This window comes from Patella vulgata, chromosome 3, assembly GCF_932274485.2.
Source record: "Patella vulgata chromosome 3, xgPatVulg1.2, whole genome shotgun sequence".
Classification (NCBI taxonomy): domain Eukaryota; kingdom Metazoa; phylum Mollusca; class Gastropoda; family Patellidae; genus Patella; species Patella vulgata.
In genome coordinates, this window is record NC_065881.2 from 3,777,589 (window position 1) to 3,789,455 (window position 11,867).

General features: G+C 38.3%; 1 protein-coding gene and 1 long non-coding RNA gene across 2 annotated transcripts; both read left to right on the forward strand.

Annotated features, from left to right (window-relative positions):
* The first annotated feature begins 3,518 nt into the window (after positions 1-3,518).
* On the forward strand, positions 3,519-5,314 carry LOC126814687 (uncharacterized). The gene is made up of 3 exons (XR_007677707.2): positions 3,519-3,633; positions 4,370-4,460; positions 5,192-5,314. It is a non-coding gene; the product is annotated as an uncharacterized LOC126814687 (long non-coding RNA).
* Positions 5,315-6,345: 1,031 nt separating this feature from the next.
* On the forward strand, positions 6,346-9,976 carry LOC126814681 (mucin-2-like). Its single transcript, XM_050539999.1, has 2 exons — positions 6,346-6,456; positions 7,825-9,976. Exons 1-2 carry the CDS (start codon positions 6,411-6,413, stop codon positions 9,270-9,272), a joined length of 1,494 nt encoding a protein of 497 aa, XP_050395956.1. The 5' UTR covers positions 6,346-6,410; the 3' UTR covers positions 9,273-9,976.
* Positions 9,977-11,867: the final 1,891 nt, after the last annotated feature.

Consider the following 11,867-nt stretch of genomic DNA (forward strand, 5'->3'; position numbering starts at 1 on the left):
CCCTGACCCGACCTTACACTACAACTGGTCAGATCTTCATGTAGTGGAGGATATGAAAAGTTAAAAAACCAAAACGAAATATCGATCTATCGATCTGTAGTTTAATGATCTGTAGAAGTGAGAAATCTTCAACTGAAGCGTCCTTAATTAATTAGTTAATTAATTGATTTTATTATAATCATGTTACTAGTATTAAATATTTTATAACATCTAACTGTTTCGTTTTATCTTTAGAAGTTGGAAATATTCTGCTCTACACAGTTAAAGTCTCTAACTTAACATCATCCAAAGTCGTCGACATTGAGCGAGAGAGAGAGAGAAATGGGGTTTAACGTCCACTCGACACAAACTAGGTCATTTCGGGACTAACATATGGTTTAATTTCATTTCAATAATTCGCTTGCGCGTAGGGGTCTTTAACAGTGGGAGGAAACTGGAGTACCCGGAGAAAACACACGAGGTTGGATAGGCGACCCTACTCCTTGTCACGTACAGCCGGGGATTCGAAACCACGCCAGTCGACTCAATGTCAGACTTTATGATAAAGTGCGCGCACGCTAACCATCCAGCTATCCAACCCCCTTCGACATTGAAAGCACGAATTATTTGCGAAATTAAATCGACATTGATTTTGTGATCTTACGGAAAAAAGATGGGCTTCTGATATTCAATATTTAAGACAAAATAAACATTAATTTACCATTACGAATCGTGTACCATAATGCGTTTCAGCGCCATTTGTAATAAGGGAATCGAAGAAGGAATCTAGACATATTCCAGGAGTCATGTCAAACGGTGATGCCATATTCTTTTCTATAGAGCATGCGCAATAAATACTATCGGTGTAGACTTGAATAACCAGACGCTAGAAATTGCCATTCGATTGAGACTTCTGGCGTATTTCGTCAAACATAACTGATTAGAAATGGCAGTAAAAACATAAACAATTGAATGTAAAATCAGTTTATATACATTCATATTACATTATTTTATGCGTTGCGACCCATTTGTGTCAATTTCTAGGTCCCAAATATTAACGATTTACCTCCTTTAATTATAACCATATCCCCTATACTATTATTAAATATTTTATAATGTCTAACAGTTTTGTTTTACCAATTACAGATCTCAGTGGAGTATACACAACTGATTTACTGATTATATACATTGTTTGTTTAATTGGTCCCATTTCAGTAAGCATAGTTTTCATTAAGTTAGCCCATGAAGCGATTGAATACTATTATTAAATATTTCATAAGTTCTAACAGTTTTATTTTCAATTACCAATTAAAGATCTCAGTGGAGTATACACACCTGAGTTACTGATTAACAGATAATATACATCTTCTGTCTAATTGGTTCCATTTCAGTTAGTATAGTTTTCATTAAGTTAGCCCATGAAGCGATTGAATATAACTCCATAAAAACTGACACTGCGTGATACAAAATAAATTATTGTCTAAACCAAGTTCGGGTAGATTAAAACTATATTACAAAGAACGCGGGCATTCTACAAAAAGCCACTATACTTTAAAACGTCTTGTTATCTCTTCCATATAAAATAAATATACAATTTGTTGAAATAACATAGTGGGGTTTACACGAGGTTTAACAACCTAATATTCTGGGTTAGTAATGGAATACTGTGGCATACTGTTTTGTTCCGACTGGGCTAGTAATGTCGGCCATTGGTTACTTTCTCTACTGTTCCGTTCCGACTGGGCTAGTAATGTAGGACATGTTTCATACAGCCATCGATTACTTTCTCTACGCTTCTGTTTCAACTGGGCTAGTAAAGACGGGTATACGCCAGTGTGCTATGAGTGAAATTTTGCCCGGACAACGGCGCTGCCGGTTAATTTTATGTGCATACTAATGTGTATGCGGGACCTCGGTTTTTCATATCATCCGAACGACTATACACTGTTCCTTGCAAGCTGATTAAACACATTCTATATTGTATTCAGGATATCTGGGGATTAGGGAACATCCGTAGCCAATGTAAAACCCAGCGACAAATGTTAATGGCGTAGGTTTGTTTGGGCCATATTTTTGTCTGTTTATGTCGTATGCGGAGGATGTAGGGGGGTGGGGTGGGTAACGTCCCGTAGATACAAACTAGGTCATTTCGGGACTAATACATGGATCAATTTGATTTCAATAATTCAATTTTTAGCAGTGCATGTCACGTAGAACCGGGGATTCGAAACCACGCCATTTAATTATAACTCAATGACATACCTTTTGACACAGCGCACACGTGCCAACCACTCATCCATATCGATAAAATATCTCATTATACAAATGTTGTTTACTAGTTGTTTGTTGTCCATGGAAGCGTTGTAAAAAAACCCATTCATTCATCGATAAACTATACACCGTAAAAAACGACATCTATCGGTAGACAATCTCTGTACCAAACCAAATAGAGACATGATTGGATAAAAGTTTGTTTTAGTTACAAAATGAGATATCGAAGCCAACTAGGTAATTTCGGGACTAACATATGGTTCAATTTTATTTCTATTTTTCGCTTCCACGTAGGGGTATTTAGCAGTGGGCAGAAACAGGCGGTACCGGAGAAAATTCGAGCTGGGAATCTAAATGGCACCACTTGATTCAATGACAGAAATTATAATAAATCTAAAGCGCACTGTAGTTTGACCAGCGAACCTACCCGGTAAACAGTATACTATATACAACTGGCGGTAATTTTTTCTTTGATGTCCATAGCAGTTATATCTCATAACAACCTGTCATGACGTCATCATAGGTTGATATATTCGGTTCATATCAACGTAGTGGAATGATATTTTCATAGCTATAGTACGTCATAATTAAAATTATGGTAACCAATGGTTTCAAACTTATCATCTTGTTGGTTAACGTCTTACTTTTAGGGGATCACGTGGCTAAGTGGGTAAGACGCTGGCTCGCTAGCCTGGAGGTCGGATGTTCGATCCCTGCATTGGCCGAGAAAGTTCATCCTGATTTTCCGGCGTGGTTCCTCCTTGTCAGTGATGCAGGATGGAGGGCCTGATAAGGACAGCTGTCTAGTCGTTCGGATGGGACGAAAAACCGAGGTCCCGTGTACACATTGGCGTGCACGTAAAAGATCCCTTGGCAGTTGGAATTCGATATCAGAGTAGGACGTAGCGCCGCTGCCCGGGCAAAATGTCCGTAATAGCATACTGTATGGCGTATGCCCGTCTCCATTATCCCAGTTTAGGAGCAGAACAGTAGGACGTTAAACCCCATTTCATTTCATTTCTGGAAATATTGGATATTATCACAACATAAATATTGATTGGAATTGATCGATATTGAATTCTAATACATATTTTTGATTTCGAACATATAGAAAATATTGAGTTAGAGGCTTAGCTGCTTTAAAATTGCATACTAGGCCTACGCTAGATGCTAATTATTATTTAAACATATGAATAAGTATATTGATTATCGCCGTGGAAGTCAGACTATATAGAATCAGAATATTTCATAATTATCAAAACTGTCGAAGGCACTACGGTATCTCTCTCGTAAACCATCGCATGACAGTTGGAACTTGCAAGAGTCGATTGATAAATTTGGATACTTATGTTTTCAGTTATCAATTGGTTGTTACACACACAGGTGAGTAATGTTTATTTTAGTCATTTAAAGATATTTTATGGAGTATTCTTATGTTGTTATTCTATTATAAATTACCAGTAAAATTTAATTAGTTTTTGATAATTGGCTTCAAGGGAGAGAAACACTGAGAGGGATGAGATTTAACGACCACTGAACACAAACTAGGTCATTTCGGAACTAACGTATGGTTCACATTTTTTTTTTCAATAATTCGCTGGCGCGTATGGTTCACATTTGTTTCTTCAATTTTTCAATAATTTAGTTGCGCGTAGGTTTTAGGAGGAAATCGGAGGAGAGCGAGCGAGAGAGAGTGAGAGAGAGAGAGATAGAGAGAGAGGGGGAGAGAGAGAGAGAGAGTAATGGGGTTTAACAACCACTGGACACAAACTAGGTCATTTCGGGACTAACATAAATCACTAGACCTCCCTGCTTAATGGTGTTTTTGTTTTATTTCATTGTATACAAAGAATAAATGTGCGACAACTTTATGACCGAATCTGTCGACATTTTTGGTACAAGGGAAGTGTTTGTGTGTTTTGTGGCCTAACCATATAAACGAGTCTGTGATCAGTCAAAGTAACTTTGCCTATACATGATATATGGGGTGCACTAATCTTAAGGTTTTCTATTGCCCCTTTCATGATATAAAGGAGTGACACATTTTAGGGCCCAAAATGACCCCTTTAATATTGTGTGAATACCTTTAATCTTATTATAATTTTTTTTTTACTTTTAGATTCAGGTGATGACATTTTGGGTAAAATACAAGGTGACCAGCATTGGTGTCATATTGTATATTTTACAGAGTCATGTTTCTGCTGATATCTGTAAGTTACAGAAATTAGTTTATAAATATATTCCTTCTTTTTTATTCGGTGTACGCGGGTGACCTAGTAATTTAGAAGCGGTCTCAGAATGTCCCTTTTTACTATTATTATTTAACGTCCGCTTCCATCAATGGTGACATCGCAGACAAGATGCTTTACTATGGAAGACCAATCAGCTCTTTATTCAGTGTTCTTAATTCTTACTTCTTAATTCATAGTCCTTAATTCTTATTTCTTCATTTGTTGTCGTATTTCGACGTTTGTATACTAAAATTAACATTTGTATCTTAAAATCAATATTTGTTTTACAAATCTGATATGACAAATGTCTGATTGGTAAAACAAATATTGGATAAATATATATAACAAATATTTGAATTTTGCAAAATAAAAACACGGCAAGTCATAAACGACACACAACCGTATACACAGACATAGACACATAAAGTGATTCAAACTAAATAAAGAAATATACAGCTATGAACTTACCTTATTGTAGTGTTTGGAATTTCATCAGTCAAATTTTCTTAGTGCGCTGTTCAAAAGTTCGCGGCACACTTAGGAAGATCTCGCGGTACACTGGTTGAAAATCACCTCTCTAGACTACTGGCTTATGGACGTCTTCGTTATCCCAGTTAGAGCAGAACAGTTTAAAACCGTTTTATTTTAAATTAGAGCTCCACATATTTTACTGAGGTGTTTTTCTTAAAATCTCTATTTTGTTTATGTAGCCAATCCAAATATAACTGGAAATGCAACATGTTATAGAGAAATGGAATTGTATGCGGATGGTGTTCGATATGTACATGCTAATGATAACAGATGGGGTGGTGTGTCACCCATCAACATACCTGGTAGTACACAACTGATAGCAATCAAATGTACCAATCCTTTTGGAGAAGTGTGTTACATCAGCGCTGCCTTGAGTAACGGGATTAAAACTGATACAAGCTGGAAATGTTCAGATGAAGAGGAAGAAGGTTGGAACACTGTCTGGTAAGTTGAAATGTCGACTAGAGTTATATATAGTAGTAATGATGGCTACAGGAGGACCGCTACACACACAAGTCATTACACAGGACAAACCTACGGGACAGGACACAATCTACACACATGCTACAAACACATATTAATACTATTAAAGGAGCTAAGTCTGTAACTCAATATTTTCCATAATATTCGAAATTAAAAACACGAATTAGAATTCAATATTGGTACATTTTCAATCAATATTGATGTTGTTGTCTTACCTTGAAACTTCAGGATCCTAATATCCAATATTTAAGATAAATTAAGATTTTATGATCAGTACACGAGTCGTGTACAAAAAAAAGCATATCCTACAACACAATGTGGAAGTAATTAGTAAAGGCTGATTCACAAACGACAAAAAACGTCTAGATTGTACTAAGCAGGGGTAAACGACTGCCGTTCAATTTGAACTGTACACGTATTTCACAGAACATAATTGATTAGACAGAGAGACAGAGAGACAGACAGACAAAGAGTGTTATACATCTGAATATATACTTACAGAGAGAGAGAGAGAGAGAGAGAGAGAGAGAATGGGGTTTAACGTCCACTCGACACAAACTAGGTCATTTCGGAACTAACATATTATGGTTCAATATTATTTCAATAATTCGCGTGCGCGTAGGGGTCCATAGCATTGAGAAAACCCACGAGGTTGGACAGGCGACCCTACTGCTTGTCACGTACTACCGAGGAATCGAAACCACGCCAGTTGACTCAGTGACACACCTTATGATTCAACGCGCACGCGCTACCCCCCCCCCCCCCCTCTCCGATTAGATCCGATAGAAAGGAATCTTGTATTGGCATATTTATATAGTTTTCTCATCTCAATAACATTATTACAGTTTTAACGACAGTGCCTGGAAGAATGCTGTTTATGTGTCAAAACAATCGATATCGACGAATGAGTATTATATGGGCCTAGTCATCTACTGTAGAAAGTCATTTAGTGTTCAGATATGTAAGTATATATTAACATAGGAATAAATCTCAAACATTACAAACGAATTCGACCCCGTGTGGAACCAGAAATTTTCTCTGGATTTCAGATTATTATAAACGAAACATTACACTATCTCATAACGTAAACAGTCTGTAGGTATCATGTGTTAATTACTGACCTAATGACAGGTCGGATTAAAAAATGTGGTTTGAGGTAAAAAAAAACCAAAAAAACATTGCCCACAACGGTAAACTATAAAAGTATATCTGTCCAAATGTAGCATAGAGTTAGAGACCCGGTTTCTTATTTACTATAAATACTGGGCATTTGAATTTAAAACAAGCTTGTCGAGACAAGGGGGTTGGGTAGACGTTAATAAACGGGTGTTCTGAAGTATGACGTTTACCATCTCTCTAAAGAATACAACATCGCACGGCAAAAACATCGTACAGCAAAACTTATTCTTGGACAGTAAAAATACGCGAACTCATCTGAAGTCCTCGGAGGACTTCAGTACTGACTGGATTAGCTGAAAGCTACATATCGCTTCATGAAAACATTGCGCCCTAAATGTTGGGTAGGCCCATTATGTTATCCAGATCTCTCAAAGTCGATTCTTGAGTTACGGAACTATGTCATAAGGGCCCAAAGCTAATTTTCTTTTTTTGGATGTCTACTAATGACTGGGATTTCAAAAACAATAATTAAGAAGTTCTTCATCGAGAGCGTACGAAGGGCATTAAAAGGAACACCATAAACTTCTAACAAAGATTTGGCGCGTGAGACATTAATTCGCTTTTATTTGAAAGATCTAGGAAACGAAAACGTATTGTAAGAAATATTCACTTTGGTTTTTTTTCACTTGATTTGATATTTGTTTATTTGGTGCAATGTCTATATTCTGTCTTGTCCACAGGTTTATCTTGTAGATTTTTGTTTTGCGTGTAGTGCGGTCCTCCTGCACTTACTATTAGAACAAGAACTTACCGCCCGAATTTGACCAAATCCGAAACTATATGAAAAGGGGTAATGATATCCATTTTCAGATTGAATCACTCAAATATCATTCCTACCCAATTTTTCTTCAAATGTTCAAACAATTTAAGACAAGTAATTATTGGACAAAATAACCAGTATCTGAATAAAGACCATTATCACCATGACGACGAACGTTATTATGTTCACCAAGGCAACGAATGTTATCATGTTCACCATGACAACAAACGTATGATGGACATCAATAAAATCTATTACTAGAGACTATTTGATTGGCTTTATTACCAACGTACTCAACCTAGGCTGTATAGAATGTTTACAAACCAGAAAACGAGTGTATTTAAACTTTTTATCTGTACTGTAATGAAATAAACATTTCTATTTTTACAGCCAGCTCCCAGGCATCTTTAAATGGAACAAATACAACGGCCATCACAGTCATGGAGCCATTTTCAGAAACCGCCACAGTTATGGAGTCATGTTCACCAACCACCACCGTAGTGGAGCCATGTTCACCAACTACCACAGTAGCGGAGGCATGTTCCACAGTAGTAGAGCTAAGTACACCAACTACCACCGTAGTCGATATAACTACTGTGACTATCATAGTAATGGAGTCATGTTCCCCAACCAGCACAGTAGTAGAGTCATGTTCACCAACGACCACCATAGTGGAGCCATGTTCCACAGTAGTTGAGCTAAGTACAGCAACCGCCACAGTAGTCGAGCTAAGTACTGCAACTACCACAATAGTGGCGCCATGTTCCCCAACCACCACGGTAGTGGAACCATGTTCCTCAACCACCACAGTAGTGGAGCCATGTTCCACAGTAGTCGATCCATCATGTTCACCAATCACCACAATAAAGGAGTCATGTTCCCCAACCTCCACAGTAGTTGAGCCATGCTACACAGTAGTCGAGCTAAGCACTGCAACCTCCACAGTAGTTGAGCGAAGTATTGTAAACACCACAGTAGTGGAACCCTGTTCCCCAACCACCACAGTAGTGGAGTCATGTTCCCCAACATCCACAATAGTTGAGCCATGCTCCACAGTAGTCGAACTAAGTACTGCAACCACCACAGTAGTTGAGCTACGTACTGTAACCACCCCAGTAGTGGAGTCATGTTTCCCAACCACCACAGTTGTCGGACCATGTTCTCGAACCACCACACTAGTGGCGTCATGTTCCCCAACAACCACGGTAGTGGAGCCATGGTCCTCAACCACCGCCGTTGTAGAGCCACGTTTCACAAACATCATAGTAGTGGAGGCAGGTTCAGCGACCACCACAGTAATGGAGGCAGGTTCACCAACCACCACAGTAGTGGGTCCAGGTTCGCCAACCACCACAGCAGTGGAGGCAGATTCACCAACCACCACAGTAGTGGAGGCAGATTCACCAACCACCACAGTAATGGAGGCAAGCTCACCAACCACCACAGTAGTGGAGCCAGGTTCACCAACCACCACAGCAGTGGAGCCATATTCTGATATCAGCGACTTTGACCTTCAACCATCATCAACTGGGGTGGTTGTGTTAGGGTCTGACGGAGTTTTGAGATCGCAAGTATGTCAAGACGTTGTGGTGGTCACATTTGAATCTGCAATGAGTGAGGAAGTCGTTAGCAGGATTCACAAGGAATTAACCCTCGACAAAAGTAAAATATCGTCAGTTATTAGAAAGAAAGTCAGTCAGAAAGATGACAGGCCCAGCTCAGCTTCTATTGGTTATTTTGGGTTGATCTTCGCTGTCCTGCCATTCGCCCTTATAATCATATCTGATATTCCCAAACTGATACAACATTTGAAAACACTCAGACCCACTAGACATTGAGTCAGTGAAGCAGTCAAAATTAATGATGATTATTTATTAGGGGACAATAAAATGCATTTTCTCAAATATTTGTAAGACGTCGATAGTGTTCCAAAATTCGTCCCCCAATCCAGCACTTGATGACGTGGTGCCAAGGATGTAGATTAAATACCACTTTCTTAATTCTGTAAATAGTTCAACATAATTACTATGTGTTCATATTTGATTTAAATTAATATTTATCGCATACTGTTGATCTAATATTTACTGCATACCGCTTTTTGAATTATTATGTGTTATATTTACCAGCGTTTATTAAACATACATTATGCAAGAGCTAAATCTGCCTATTGCAGGTCTGTCGTTAGGCCTGAAATGTTATCTAAATTATTAATTAGACATTAATTAACTTATCTAGACCATAATCAACTCTTTGTGGCATCGCATACTCGAGATTTTAACTAGATTAGAACGGTTCGTCTTGAATATACCAGTGCCCTGGTTACCACCATGCACACATCTTGTCAAAACTACAAACAGTGATAACTTGGCTCAGAATGAAGTAATTGAATGAGATTTTCAATATTTTCATTTTACATTATCTATTTTTGAACTATTATAGCAAGAATGGTCAGGTCTTTATCTAAATCTTACATAATGTATCTTTAAGTTGGATTTTCTATTAGATTTATTAGAGTTTTTAAAAGAAGAATAATTTGATAGATTATGGCACAGCACGTATCTTTAATATTGGTTATGATTACTTTAAATGTTTATCAAAATATGTGTTATTGGCTTCTACAGTGAACATAAGTCATTTGAGTATGTAATTGATTGCCACCGAATTTATATAACACGTCTTTTGTCTATATGACGTCTTTAATGAATACTATTAAAACTAAAGTTTTTCTCTGTCGTTGTTTTAAAGTAAAACGATTGTATCACAGTTTGAAGATTTACAGGTGGTGTCGTTAACAACACTAGGGCCTTTTTCAAAGAGCCGCGGTGGCTCAGTGAGTAAGGCGCTGCATATCTAACAAAGAGGTACGCACTGGCATTGCCCGAGATAGTCCCTCGTGGTTTCTTCATGTCCCTGGTGCAGATTGGAGGGCCTGGCAATGTGCAATGTTCCAGTCGTTCAGATGGTACAAAAATTGCGGTCTCGTGTACTCATAGCCGTGCAACAAAAGAAACCCTTGGCAGTTTTATTTCGAAATACGAGTAGACCGTAGCGCCACTGTCCCGGGAAGAATACCTTTTAGAACACTACATGATAGAACGTCCAGTGGTTCCGCGTACACAATGGCATCCCCGTTAAAGATTCAGTGACGGAATTCGAAATAAAAGCAGGCCGCTGTACGGGTAAGAGAGAGAGAGAGAGAGAGAGAGAGAGAGAGAAATGGGGTTTAACGTCCACTCGACACAAACTAGGTCATTTCGGGACTAACATATGGTTTAATTTTATTGACATAATTCGCTTGCGCGTAGGGGTCTTTAGCAGTGGGAGGAAACCGGAGGCCCCGGAGAAAACCCACGAGGTTGGACAGGTGACCCTACTCCTTGCCACGTACAACCGGGGATTTGTCCGGGTAAAATCTCCTCCATAGAACACTGAATAGCAAATATCCGTCTACATTAGACCAATGAGTCTAGATAGCTAACAGGAAGAAAAGGCTTCCTCTCCAGGTGTTGGCCATTTATTTATTTTTTTCACGTTTTCAATTTTATAAAATCAAGGTCAACAGCACACATTACTTTACTGTTTATTTGTGATAATCGAATATAAAAACTCTCAAATATGCATAATGAAAGTATTCTGATGTCGTACATTTTTAGACTTGATCAAATTTATTTATTACATGTATGTTAAAATTGAGTATTTTGTGACGAACCGGGAACATGTTTTATGGATAGGACAAAAAGGAAATCCAATATTTCTGAACGGGTTTCTTGCAAATTGTTTTCGACATTTTAAAATCATCGTCTGACTGGTTTGTTTTAATTCAAAAGTTCGATCGATTAGTTTTTTTAATCCAGGATTTTTGAAAATTTTCTTCAGAATGTTTCGACATTCACAAGGTGTCACGAAGAATCATTATAATATACTATTCAAAAAAAGTAGGGGATATTTGATTTGGGGGGCATAATACTAAAATATGGAAATGACTACGAAAAAAGTCACTATAGAACCTAACAGAAGAAACATTTCCAGTTACATGTGACGCCCAAACGCACCAATAGCTACCGCATGGAATGCAGGTGATGCTTGGGATCATCATGGGGGTCCAACCCAAGATTTGCACGACTCTGACTTTGAATGTTACAGTCATTGTGGCATTGAATTCCAGGGTGGAAACATCAGTTTAATTGTTTTAGTGACCAGAAAACAAATCTTGATATGCATCGGCTTACCCAAAATGAAAGGTTACGTGCCCTTGGCATGCTACAGATCGGCACAACACAGGCGGTTGTGGCGCGGACGATGAATGTTTCTCAGTCTGTCATAAGCAGGCTATGGTCCAGATACCGTGATACACAATCTGTACAGGACAGACCACGCTCAGGTCGACCAAGGGCGAAAACTCAAGCCCAGGATCGATTTATCCGTACCTTGGC